The 14843-nt window shown below is 32.0% G+C and overlaps 1 protein-coding gene across 1 annotated transcript in view; it reads left to right on the top strand.

The window, feature by feature from the left end:
- The first annotated feature begins 2649 nt into the window (after positions 1–2649).
- The window catches only part of LOC129804117 (uncharacterized), a 62674-nt gene continuing 50480 nt past the window's right edge, over positions 2650–14843 (top strand). Inside the window, exon 1 of the mRNA XM_055851197.1 lies at positions 2650–3295. Within this exon, the coding sequence (XP_055707172.1) occupies positions 3142–3295 (154 nt within the window). The 5' untranslated portion in view covers positions 2650–3141. The remainder of the gene's footprint in view (positions 3296–14843) is intronic.

Raw genomic sequence — 14843 nt, 5'->3', positions numbered from 1 at the left:
GGAAGATGATGAGTATAGGAAAAAAAGACAGACTCATCGAATATACCTGGAATTTAATTACATAGTTAGAAACCTTGTTTCTTCAGTCCCTCACTATGATTTTCTTAAATGCACCTCAACGAAGATTGAGAAAATTGGGCAGTCATTAAGTCTGGACCTTTGAAGTTCCCCCGGAAACATCATAAAAATCCCTTTCAGCGTCTGTCATTATCATCAACTTTGCTTTGATGCAGATTTTTATGAGTATTGAAGAGAAATGTTTCAATTAACCAACATAAAAATATTTCAGTTAGTTCATCAAACATTACCACTATTACAGATAATCTGTACTTTATTCCATGGTATAAACTCATACATTTTCATTGACGCAACTGTCGAATTCATGAAGCTGCACCATTTGCGCGCGCAGATTAAAAGGCAGACTCTTGGCGCATGGGGCGCTCCTATAAGTGTAGTTGTGTCAATTTAATCACCAGACGCCACTTGTCGCACTCCTCTGACCAGCACCGGATCCCTATTGGAAAAGAAGCCTCAAAGAGAGACAGAATGAGAAGAATGTGAACATAAGACTTGGCCGGCTACCACATGGTGATCGTATTCAAGTATAAGTTCCTCAAGGCGATTATACAGGACTCAGACTGTTCAGGGGATTTTTTTTTTTAAATTCAAATCGTTCAATAACTTTTCTAAATAGCAACTATCACTAATTAACTTATAGGCACTTCTTGTATTTAGCAAAAATCAATGCAAATAATTCATAAGATTTTTGTATTCCAACTACGTCCCTTGTAGTCGTGGCGCCATTCATTTGACCGCAATACAAAGTTCTTCGATGTATCGTCGCTTGCATCAGCTAATGTCATAACATCATTTTCATGATTTTCTCTTTTTCTATATATTTGAAATCACTGTGTTTTTCTCTGTTTAGGGTAAATGTCCTAATTCAAAACCATTTCCAGACGCTTTAACTATGACAGAAGATTTAAAACATTAAGTTCATATTTTTTCTGAAGAGAATTACATAAATTTGCTCCTTGACTCTTTTAAAATGTTACTGTTTAGTGAAAATTCTTTTTAATATAATTTGAAAACTTCTTAAATACAAGAAAAATACGCGAACGTAAAATGCTTCTATTGGAAACATATTAATCTAAAGGGAGACAAGGGAAAGTTTCTAATTGGAGACAAAGAGTGTAAGTGAAACCGTGACGAAAGACTTCCAAAACCTTGTTGAGTTGCTCCTGAGTGCAGGATTTGTTCTTATTCCGGTTCTTCTCTCCTTTCCCATCTAAAACAATAAGAGAACCTCTCAAAAAAAAATCATATTTCCGGGGTTTCCTATTGAAGCATTTGCAGACACTATAACAATAAAGATTAGCACTTAATTTGACTAAAATTGGAAATGTGACATTAAATGTTAAACAAAACGAATAAACAACAGTCACCTCATTGTGTTTTTCATTGGAAAACATGGTCGATCGATGAAATATTCGATGGTAAAAAGGTACACTTTTAATTTTTCTAAGAAATAACCAAATAAAAAAAATTGTAAATATGAATTTATTTTCGCTTTATTTGGAGCAAAATTAACTAAATAATGAAGCTGTGGTATAGAAAATATATAAATATAATAATTTAGTAATGTATTTATCGTGAAAACAATGACGTTTCCATTTGAAGTAGCGAAAAAATTCCATTTAGAGCAGGTTTTGAGTTAGCATAATTTACCCTACTCAAATCGTTTCATAAAATAATATTTATAAGAAAAAGGTTGTTTTTCGTACAAAGAGAAAAATGATGTAATTAAAATCATTACTTCTAGTTAGAATTATTAAATTCACAGGGCTTATCCTTGACGATTAATTTTAGGTGCTTTTTCGGGAATTTGGCTTTAGAGATTTTGGCTTTTCGGGACTTCGCCTCATTCGGGATTTTGACTTTGGATATTTCAACCAAGTCGGGATATTGTCTCTTCAAGATTTTGGCTTCACGAGATTTTTGCGTTCAGGATTTTGCTTTTCGGGATTTTGGTGTGCACTGGTGCAATTATTTAGCTTAAATTCTTAAGATACATTTTAGAACAATGATGTGGGATTGATTAAATGGAATTGATTTTAAGACATTATGATATTGCCCCACTGCATTGTCCTATTGTGCATCGCGGTATAGATTTTAGGGGACATTATTATATTGATTTACTAGATACAAGCTTGAAAATGAATTTTTCAATGTCATTGTTATTGAGCTCAAATTAATCTCGTATCTTTCATAACGCCACTAACAAAAAGGAAGTGCCCTAAAAACAATACCATTTGTTTGATGACAGCCCAAATCCCGAACACCAAAATAACAAAAGGACTCTAAAAAAATTTATTAAGCTGACAAATAAATTTTGGTAAAATTTAATTAAAGGAATGTTTTTTTTATCAATTTGATAAAAATTTTTGTTAAATTTTATATGGAACAATATGGAACAATTTTGATAAACTTTTCTTGTCAATTTAATAAACCTTCTTTTCAGAATACGATAATAGATTTTTTTTTAATTTAAAATTTACTGTAAGCAACCTCATGAAGCAGTATATTGTTTTTTTTTTTTGTAAAATACTTCGTCTGAAACGTTGTTAAAGGCACGGTACGATACTAGGTGATGGAAGTGACGATATGCCCGTGGCTTTTGAGTGGAAACACCATCGAACGAAATACATTCACCATTCAGTTACTTTTGAGTTTTCGTTGAGAGAGGTCGAATATTTTGTTGGCTCTCTGTTTTCTAAATAAAAACCGTGAAATACATTCGTACCAATTTTAGAGCAATATTTTGTTAATTTCCAACACACGAGAGGTTTTTCTTTTTTTTCCTACATTTCACCTCTCCTTTGAGTGTCACTTCACGAGAAAATTTAATTGGTTTTCCCCAGAGTGGTGTATAGTGTTATAAAAAAAGTTAGTATTTTCCCAAGAAAAGGATTTATTTTTAAGTCACTCGGAGAACGAAAGTGAAAGAAAATGGAGTAAATAGAGTGAAACCGACAATAGGAATGTTAATTCTTTTATAATTATCAACAAGAGTTATCACAACTTGAGTGCCGAAAAGAAAATTTCACTGTGTATCTTAAGTTAATATAACTTTGTTGGAAAATGCATCCTACAATTGTGACTATTTTGCTGAATGTTGCCCTATTCACTGGCAATATTTTGGTGTCATCGTCATCTATTAAGATGGAAAGTGAAAATGGGATTTTTCTCAACAGAGAACTTAAGCGGCCCTGGGACTCTGACAACCTATCATCCGGTAAGTTCACTAAGAAATTTTCTCTCAGAAAGATAGCATCAAATAACCTCATGTACAAAGTATAAGAGAAAAGGGAAGAACCAAAAAAAAGAGCAATTTCCGAAGTCTTTTGCCCATGAAGGTGAAATTGCCGTGCCATCGTTGTCTTTTCCCCAGAAGGGGCGATTGTTTCAAAAACAAAAAAAAAACGAATTCCTTGTTTTCTTTATTCTCATCGTTCCGCCATTCAGTTTTTGAAAATAGCATTTATAAAAAAAAAGTCTTGAGAAAAGGAGACAAGGAGGAAAGATAGAGAAATGCACAGGAGCAGAGAACCACACATATGAGAAAACGTCGAAAAAAGGGATCGACCCTCTCTTGTTTGAGCACTTTGATGGCGCCAAAGTGCCAGAATAGTCGACGTCTGGCCGCCGTTGAAAATATTGAGGGAGGCTATTTTGGTTGCTATATTTACTGCAACTCCAAAGACAAAATTTCCCATCCACCAAAAAGACCCTCAAGTGCCGCAGTTGCTGTCCAATCCATCGGGCCCCTTTGCTACTAATAACTTCCTGTATTGTATCTCTGAAAAAAAATCCCCATTTTATTGCTTAATTGTTTTAAGCGTAAACACAAAAAAGAATTTTTAAAATTTGTAAATATTGTCATAATAACCTTCAACAGGTATATTTAAAGCATGTGATTAAATTACAATCTAAAATCTAGTGGGAACGAATAATTTTGATTTTCTAAAAATTGCATGCGAACCTGATTCACTTGATACCAATTTAGATAAATTGAATAACAGAAGACCAAAATTATGCAAAGCCCAAAATCTTTGTCAAAATGTTTACAAAATTTTAATGCACCATAAGACAAAGAAATTTAATAATATTGCAAGCGGCATGTTTAACAAATAAAATGTCGTAATCTTATGAAATATCTCACTTGGCGGCGTCTTTCTTATCTCCCTTATCTGCAACATTCAGAGAAGAATACATCAACCCAAACATATACAAAGATGATAGTCTAAGTACTTTAATTAACCTTTGACAAAACCGTGAATCAAACCGAAAACTATACTTCTTAAAAAGTAATACTTCAGCGTATCCGTTTTACGAATATTTCTTCTCAATAATTCTGTGACAAATCTTTAAGCTTATAATCTTAAATCACCCTTTAGTAATTAATTTGTATTCTTCGATAAAGATATTTTATTATAAAGTACAAAATTTCTTTAAACATTTAAGTTAAAACAAAATAAACAATAAAACAATTCCTTCGACCCTACGAGAAAATTGTACTGGTATACTAATTTTGAAACCAAAATTAGGAACATTTAAATATTTTTAATAACGAGATTTCAAAAAAGTCCTGTTAATATTTTAATCACTTTATATTATTAAAATTTTCAAAATTTCTTTTGCGTTTATACTTGATTTTATAATTAAGATCGTTTTATTCCTCATTTAGTTCATACGAAAACTTATGTCTGATAGTCTCTACTTTGTCGTGAGAAAAAGCAAACATAAAAATTAAATAAGATTAAGATTTCTGTCATATTAAGGCTTCTATGCTAATGGTATAGCTATGCTAGAGATTTGCTGAGATTTTACAGTGTGTAGAGACCATTCAACAAATCCCTACGTACGAGTAGCTTCGAATAATTTCAGCACATTCTTAGGCAGTCTTCAACCAAGATGTTTAAGCCAATTTATGAAGGTCCCAAAATCCAAAAAAAAAACCTATTTCACTAGTTTTCCAGAACCTCATAGATCATTAGCCCTTAATAATCCAATTAAATAATTTTAAAAATTCTTAACTGATCCGAAACAGGAGCAGCTAAATTGGGTCCCGGTCAAAATCCCAAAAGCCAAAATCCCATTTCATCCCTTTCAGGATTTTGGACATTCGGGATTTTGGCTTTCGGGATTTTAGCTTTTGGGATTTTGGCCTTTTCGGAAATTTGACTTTTTCGGGATTTTGGCGTTCGGCATTTTGGCTTTCGGGATTTTGGCTTTCCGGATTTTGGCTGCCACCAGCTAAGTTATATGACTAAGCTTTAGATTTGAAACCCGCGCTAGTATAATGGCCATAAATTCGGAAATTTTTGAATTCAGTACAAATTTATGCAGCTGAGAAAACACTCTATCCGAAATACTTCAAGATAGAACAAGACAGATCGTACGATGCCTATGAATAACTAAATTCCAAGTGTTCATAAGCGTACCATTTCTATCTATAAGTGTCTAAATGTAACTACACTTATATAAAATATCGTTGATGTTCGAAAATATAAACTGTATTTCGAATGTTCAAATTAACATTTCGTCTACTTCTAAGAATTTATAAAATATTGCATTAAAAACCTCTCGGATAAGACAATAGAGTAACATTATCTTTTCGGGTTATTAAAAGCATTAGTTAGTGATTTATACTAGATATTATAATTTAATCGAATTATGAATTTGTTATGTTAATTATCATCAAAACAAAATGAAAACAGCCACTGAGGGGAAAATAAATTTTTCAAATTTCGATCAATAAATTACATGAGACTTCTTTCAGAATTAACAAGAAGCCTGAAAGTTTTTCTGTTGCTCTAAAATTCGATTTTCAGTTCCTTATCCTTGAAGAATCTATAACTGTAAATAGAAGCAGACTATAGTAGATATCCTAGCACTTTTATGCTATCTTTTAAATTCTATGTTAGAATAACTTTGCACTTATATAAGCCTTTTTAGAACCATTGAGAGAGCTTTTTTTAAGACCTCTATAGGCCCCCGAGGTTAAGCTTACATAATTGTACTTAAAATAATCCTTCATACATTCCTTTTGCGTTCGAAATTAAGATTCTTCGGGAATGATGTAAAACCTTTAGTCTGAAGCCCATGTTAGATTCACATTATGCATCAATAAGACAAGTTTAAAATTAGGAAATACCAAATAGAGACATTAGTTCTCAATGTAACATGACTAATGAGTGAGAAGATACCACTATTTAAAAAATCATTGTGATTTATGGGCACCAAAAGTGCTGAAAAACGAAAATAAAACCAAGAATTTTAAGTGCAAACTCCTGTTTCTGGCTGATAATACTCAAATGATAAAGACTCTAAAAACAATCTTTTTTTTCTTCTTAATTCTTTTATCCTCTTGGAAAACAGTCACTTAAAAGACTGTCCAAAGAGTCATAGACCATGAGAAGTCAAGATAGGACGGATGAACATGGAAGAAAATGCATAGGGATATGAAAAAAAAATATACAAGTGGTTAGAGAGAAAACAAACGAAAGGAAGTAACATACTCAAGAGTCAAGATAAAGTGGCTTTTAGCGTATCTCTTTTGAGAATAAGTTTTAAGATTATTATTCAATATGGGGATGACACTCCAGGTACTTTTGTGTTTCATTTTCTTTCCGTTGAGCCTGGGCTCTCTGGTACTACCTGGTCTCCTCTTTTATTCACAAGATATAACTCCTATCTGCCTTCTTTATATTGTCTCTCCTGATTCTTCCATTTTCCACTATTCTTCTTCTGTGACAAGACATGTTTTAATAGCATTAAATTGACTCAGAAGGTGATTAAATATAATGCTTTTGCTTGAAAGGATAAAAAGCCATCAAGTGTGTATGATTAAAGTTTTTACGTTTTAAAATTTACGATTTCTGATAGGTTTACATTTTGGAGACATTGTGGGACTGTATAGTGTGAAAAACAATAATCCAAATGTTCACCATAAGCGAGTAATTTGAGAAATATTTATATAGTAATATGTAAATGAGAAATTACCACACTCTCAATACTGGAATTTAAATAGAGCTTACAACCTAAGAAAGGAAAAACAATCTTGGCGCCGGATTGCGTAAATGTGGAGCAGAAAAAAAGAAGGAAAGAAAATATAAATAAACACATTGCAGACATCATAAATTGATTGAGGTATATTGCAGGTGACAAAAAAAAAATCAGAGGCACTCAATTAATCCAATAAAATATTGAATGTTAGGCTCCTTGTGTCAGTAATAGACATATCTGTTGGTTTATGAATATACCCCTGGTGGTATATTCACAAAAGCCTTGTCTCGATAGGTTGGAATGGAACAAAAATTAAAATTAAATTTAGAATCTTCATGTAAAAACCGGATGGCGCCACGTCGATTTGCAATTTACTCATAAATGCGGGAGAATGTTTGCCATTTATTTACTCATTCTAGAGGCGCCTCGCCTGACATCTCAAGTTCCTCAGCAATGTGAAGCAGGACGACGAGAAGCAAAGTTCACCTGCCCCGCATAGTCACTTGTATGTCTTCTATTTTCATAAGATCACAATATTAGTCTAATGGCACTCTTGACTTCTCATACGTTGATATGGCTTAAATAGAATACACTTCTCTTTGTTTCTTTATTATTCGAAGTTCTTTGAATTGCAAACAATATCATCCAAATGTATAGTACCATAGTAGGGCGAAAGGAACGCCTATTGACACTTTAAGAACTCATGTCCAGGACCTATTGACACCCTACACTGTACTATTTGGAATACGAAATTTGAACACATATCCTTATCGGAAAATGTAGATTTAAGAAGAAAACGTTATATTACTTAAATTTTATTAGATACAATTAATAAATTTCAACATTTTGACAAAAGCGTCAATAGGGGTTCCCTGTCGAAAAGGTGTTCCCTCGACCCTAGTTATATTTCGTATATGTATACAAAACATACAAAAAGTAATTCTTCAAAACAACCTTTCAATTCGATGTTCTGTTAATTTTTTTAGAACTAAAACGCATTGGTCGTAACTTAAAACCAAAGTTTTAGCAAAAATCCGTGACACATACTATATATCCCTTAAGAATCTCATTTAGTTCAGGGGTGTGCAAGACAAGAACCGTTTGAAACCGAATAAACGTCAAAATAAGTTTGTTCAGGTGACGTTTTGACTATTGACGTACAAGTTTCATTTGACGTTCGCACAGTTTCAAACGGTTCTTGAACACCCCTTATACAGGCTTCAGACCTAAGGCTCAATCATATGGTTTAACTTCTGTAATTTCATATCAATCACGATTTTTTGTGAAAATTTAACTTAGAATTGGATTATTAAAGATAATTGACCTGTTAGGTTTTCAAAAAGTAATTAAATTGCTCGCTATTTAAGATTTTGAGACCTTCGGGAAGTGAGCTAAACCTCTAGTCTGAAGACCGCTTTACGGTATAACCTTGGGTATAACCAAGAAGACAAAATGTCTTTACTTTGGCTTTTAAAAATGATCTTAAAATTTTCTAAATAAGGAACATGTCACATACAGCTTGAATATTTAAAATTCTGTTTAAGTTTTCGTAAGGGAAAACCATCAGACTTCGCACATACTTTGACTTGGACCACTTCATATTCCTTTAATGAATTTGATCTATGGCAATATAAAATGATAGCCAGTATATGTAACATCTCCTGAAAAACTTAAGGAAAAATGTGTTCGACGCCACACTGTGTACGAAGCCTAAATGCCTTCCCCTATTGCTTTTTTATAGACTATCATATGCCTTGTAGCCAAGACACTATCACATAACCAAAATTTTACTAAAAATACTTCTGTAAATAGGCTTTATATTTTTTCTTTAAAAAAATATAAGATTTTCCTGCTTTCCATGATATGTGTCTCAGAGTCTCTGCTAGAGTTTAAGTCACTAAAAAAATGATTAGGGGAAAGTGCTCTCCCTTCGAACGTTCATGCCTTCGAATAATGTGAATTTCTTTTGTCTTACGTAAGAGATTTACATTAAAATATCACGGTATTATCAACAATTGATGATAAGCCAACCAATATTTGATAGAAATGTGTAAGTATCTTAGGAAAACTAAAAGACAATTCACATTATTCGAAGGCATGAACGTTCGAAGGGAGAGTACTTTCCCCTACTACACTGAGAAAAAAAGAGGCTGCGATTAACTTTTTTTCGTCATAACTTTAACACTTTTTGGGTGAAAAAATATATCAACATTTTTTAATGTTAATTTTACATCTTTTAAGGGTAAAATCAACATAAAAGAAGGGTAACTTTAACCCATAATACACATAAAGAGAGTAATATTTACACCGTTTTCGGATCAATCCTGCAGGGTAAAATTAACATTTCCAGAATGTTATTTTAACTTTTTCGGATTTTTCTCAGTGTAGAAATAATGAATGCAATACGTTACAATTTTGTTTAGTTTCATACCAAGACTCGAGCAATATTATTTGTAAATGTGGATCCAGTATTTTTCCTCTAAAATTTGTCGAATTGTAGCGAAACACTCCTACCAAAGCTCTACTCCAAATGAATGATTCAAAAGTTATCAATCGTAATTCATTCAAATAAAGGAAAACTTAAAAAATAGAGAGACAACGTTCACAAACATGAACGTTAAAATTGATACAATAAAATGATGTCATTTTATTTGTTTTTAAAATATCACTGAGCTTTGCAATAAATACGAGTTTAAAATACATGAATAAAAATATATATAAAATATATAGGTACATACACATCTATTTCGATTTTACCAAATTTTCCTCTCTTCATTCTTATGTCTATTTATATAGTTTGTATAAAAATATTAATGTTTTTTTTTATCTCACCTGAGAACCACCTCAAAAATCTCAAGGAAAGAGACACTGATGACAGAGTCCCAACCGTCCCAACCAATATTGAATAGTAAATAATACAAAAATCTTGTATCGGTTTTTTACTCATGAGCTGTGCCCCGTACTACGTGACTGTGAGAAAATTGTAAAACTATTGCAACACATACCATGTTATAAAGCACATGAAATAGTATCAAAAATTCCAATCAGAAATTCACTTGTTAATTTTATTTACACTCACCTCAAATCTCTAAAGAGAGATACATATAGCTTTAAGAACGTGAAAAATAATCATTCTCTTTTGCTAACATTAAAGTATGTCAAGAGCCGTTATTCGCGGTTTTATATCAATGAGGTACATGTTTAAAATCCCACAATACGTAAGATGGTTCATAGGAAAAAGACGTTCACTATTATGTCTCACCTCCATCGTCAGTAGTTCTTGGAGATTGTGGCAGCGGAAAAAAAAGAGAAGACACATAACAATAAATAATTGTGAACGTGTGGATTAGTTTTTCATTTCATTTGCTTCTTCTCACCGGTGTACCTGGCCAGACATATCCTCATGCTATTGTACTGCCACAAAGAATCCGCTACAGTTCAATCCACCGTTTCACCTGTCCAGCGAAATTCACTTTATATACAAAACAGAGAGACTTACATTATGTATTCAAGACCTTTGGGTTTAAAATATATCAGCAGATTTCAATAATATTATCACAAAGGATGACAGATTAACAAACCAAGTCAATAGAATATATTAGAATTTAGATTTTTGTAGTATATTTTCCTAATAGGTTTTCCATATTTAAGAGAAAAAAACTGATCAAATTCAAAATGAAAATTCCAAAAAGAAAATCTTATTTTCCGACAAATATAAGTTTTATTGGCTTTTGATAACTCTTTAGATTTTTCAATCATAAAATACTTCAAAGTAACATCAAATGTTTCAATGAAGAAATTTTACTAAATGGAAGAGAAAATTCTTGAATGCATAGGGTAAGTGTGCCAAATTTCGGCATAGTTGCATGCAAGCGCCAAAGTCTCAAGTTTGAAATGTAATGTTTTTAATACAAATTGATTTTTTTTTATTCTTTCTTTTGTAAGAGTGTTGCTTGGAACCTTGTAAAGAGTTTACCGTTTTTATTTACTCTAAAATCATTCTTAATACATTTTAAAATGAATAAAAATGTAGACATAGCTTTGGTGCCCTATTTCGGCCACCTTCATTCTCTTAGTTCCTTGCCCTTCGGGAATTCTTCCAATATCTTTTTCATGTCATCTCGTTTGTCGAAGCTACATTTTTTGGTATTCTTTTGCATTGTATAATCTCTAGAGTACTTAAATTCTAAAAGTTCATGGAAATTCGAGGAACAAAAAAGGTGGCCGAAATTGCAAGCTGGCCGGAATTTGGCACACTTACCCTATTAAGTACAATATGGTAGAATCTTACGAGCAATAATATCAATCTCCACTTGTTGAGATGCATAATTTATATGAATTTTATTTTTATCTTTTTCTAATTCCTCTTCTAAAACTTGACTGAGGAATTTAATTTTATATACCATTCTTGAAGAACTAAAAGCGAAGAAGCGCGCGCTTTTATGTAAATATCGACAGACAAGGAGAAAATACAAATTATATGTATCTCTGCTCTCGAATGCAAAGCATTCACGAAGACGCAAAGGGAGTTTATTTGTATAAAACAGTGGGAAATAATTACAAGTGGCGCCTTGTTTGCACTTAAGCCATCCACAATTATACAGAAAATACTTTTGCAATATAAGCGAGACTATTCAGGAAAAATTTGATATCCATTCCTTGTTCCTGCTACTGTATAAAATGAATAGTTGACAAAATCATCTTGGAAGTGGATAGATGTGAGAAGACCTATATAAATTTAATTGCAAGGGTTTTATCCAATTCCACATTGAAATATCTTGCCTTTGAGATTAATACCCTAGACGCACTTACGACTTAAGTCGAGAGACGCCTCAACATAATTATAATCAAAATAATATCAGAGTAATTTTCATTAGTTTTTGACTAATAACCTCTATCGGCTTAAGCTGAGAAACGGGTTAGTCAGTGGTAAATTGGTGAGAATTATAATTACGTTAAGCTGTCTCACGGCTTAAGACGTAAGTTTGTCTAGAGCATAAGTTCTTGTTTCATGTATAAGACAGATAGATTAAAGAAACTCCATAAAATTGATTAAAATTATAATTTTAGAGGTTTTATTTTGTAATTTTACATACAATTATTTTATTTTATATTGCATAAAGTATTTATTAGTATTGTTTAATTAACTGTGTAGCCCAATTTTTTTTCTATAATATAAATAATAATTGAATTATTGTTAAATGGACTGATGTGCTGGATGCACCTACGGCTTAACCCTTTAAGGACGATTGGAACACCGCCATCGGTGTCCCATAAAGAAAATAATTTTTCCTGACTACCTTAACTTATTTTTTTTTCTTATGTCTGTACATAATTGTAAAGTAGAAGGTTCAAGGAATCTAGAATATTTTTTGCAAATCTGTAGCTATTTGCTATGTATTAAATTTTTAAGCTCAAAAACGGCGATTTTTTAAATTCTTAAATTCGTAATTGATTTTATTTATTTTTCATATTTCCAATTTTTTTTAAGCAAAACCCTTTTGGCAATAAAAGCTACAATACTCATACGTAATGCTTTTCATTATACCGAAAAACATTATTTATTGGTATTGTTAGAAAAATTATTTAAATTTTTGGGCTATTTTTGTCCCTATCGTTCATAGAAGCACAAAATACACCGAATCAGACTCTGTTGGACTTTCCAGGGTCAGACGTAATACTTATCAATGATTATGTTTCTCAGTTTAATTCTTATTGTTGATTTTCATTCTGTAAAAAGTGTCTCGTCGTTAAAGGGTTAAGCCGAGAGATGGCTTAACGTAATTAATAATCAAAGTATTGATTAGACTATACCCCCATCAGTTTCCCACTAAGTCGTCTCTCGACTTAAGCTGTAATGTCCTAGACAGACATTTGCGCTGGACACACTTATGACATCAGCCAAAAGACGATTTAATGTAATTATAACCAAAATAGTGATTAGATTACATTTCCATCAGTTTTTGACTAAACTGTCTGTCTAAATAATGATAAGGCTATCATCCCATTAGTTTCCCACTAATTAAACCATTTCTCGGCCTAACTCTTTAAGGAGAACTGGGACACACCGGTGTTCCAAAAATAAAAACTAATTTTTCGAACTATTTAGTGGACAAAATAACTTTCTATAGTCAATGGAAGTGTTTTTTTTTTTGAACCAGTGTCCCACTCGTCCTTAAAGGATTAAGCCGTGAAACGGCTTGGAAATTTATTGGAAGTTAATCTAATCATTATTTTGATTATAATTACATTAGGCCGTCTCTTAGCTTAACCAGAACATAAGTTACATTAGTTATAAGTCTGTCTAGGGTATAGCGATGCAGTTTCACACCGCTCTTCTTTGACAACTTCTATCTAAACTAACAAAAATCCCAGATAAGAACAAATTTCTCTAAAACTATATTATTTTCTAAAATCATTTCTGTTTGTGAACTGCCTCTCTCCTCCCTATTATTCTTTAAAAAAAAACATAATACCATCCGCTAAATACAAACATTACAATAATTGGAAAGCCATTGAGAGCTCTCCAACAAATTACAAAAAAAAAACTGTCTCAATGTCACAGAATTTCACTTTGGACTACGTAAGCATTTTTATATTGATATATATACAAGTAATTTTGTCCAATAACATTGAGTTTGTGACATGACAAACTCATGTTACTCTCCACAATGAGACGCTACCAACCACCATAATTATGTTGCATGCGCAATTCATTAAAGAGTTTTAAAGTAAGATTCAATGAATTTCAATCACGAAAATGAAACCGGATTGAAGCGCGTGTGTTAATCACATAAGACTTTTTTTTGCACTTTCATTGATTGAGAAACATCACAATTTACTGCGACAGTGTTTGAGGAACAACCAGAAGTCTTATGTACCCGTCAATTGATCATTCAACTGATCGGCGAATTCAAGAATGATCTGGGGAAAAAAACTATAGCTACAGATGGCATGCAACTCGTCATGGAAACTTGCTCAAAATGTTGATTACGGTGAAATAAAGTTAAGAATCTTGAAAAAGAGAAATTAAAGAAGTTGTATGTTTAAAAATTCATTCTCTGACATTATGATACATTTCCCTCAATCGTCAAGTAACAGTATTTTTTTAATAGAAGAATAAAAAATAAAAAAATGAAAATAATTGTTATCAATCTGTCTTGAACCTAGATTTTATTGCTTGAACTCAATAAGTCGTCGGCTATAAACCTTCAAGAGATTATTTTATGATTCTTTGCGTTTAGGAATTGATTTTCTATGCATGTATTTTGTCAGTTCTAGATGCCAAATGCCAATAAATTCATATAGGGACTATAGGGACCCCCTATAAGTCAGCAATTTCAGTCAAAACATAATCTTTATTTTTCCACCAACCCATTATTTATAATAAAATTAAGATTTCTTTTAAGATAAATCCAAAATTTGTTTTTTTTTATTTATTGAAAATTAAGCTGGAGTTTAAAATATCCGTAGATTAGTTTGGCAAGTTAAAGAACAAATCTTTTTACTTCTCGTTTCATTCGTATGGCAGTCGAAGTACTTCGTGTTCGAAATTCGAAATGTCTAGAGTGTCAACTTGGTTGCTACTTTATTATAATTTCCCTCATAATTATTGAGTAACTCTTTAAACAACTTTTTAGTGTGATATTCCAGAAATTTTCTCAACATTTCGTGAAAATCTAATTTGAAAATTCGAAATTGAGTTTAAATTCTTCGATCATCAAGGGAATTTTGTTCCAATAGGATTTAGCCAAGACACTATTGAAGAATTAAAT

The sequence above is a fragment of the Phlebotomus papatasi genome, chromosome 2 (assembly GCF_024763615.1).
Source record: "Phlebotomus papatasi isolate M1 chromosome 2, Ppap_2.1, whole genome shotgun sequence".
Taxonomy (NCBI): domain Eukaryota; kingdom Metazoa; phylum Arthropoda; class Insecta; order Diptera; family Psychodidae; genus Phlebotomus; species Phlebotomus papatasi.
The sequence above is the reverse complement of the archived record's forward strand: the minus strand, read 5'-3'. Positions and strand labels throughout refer to the sequence as shown.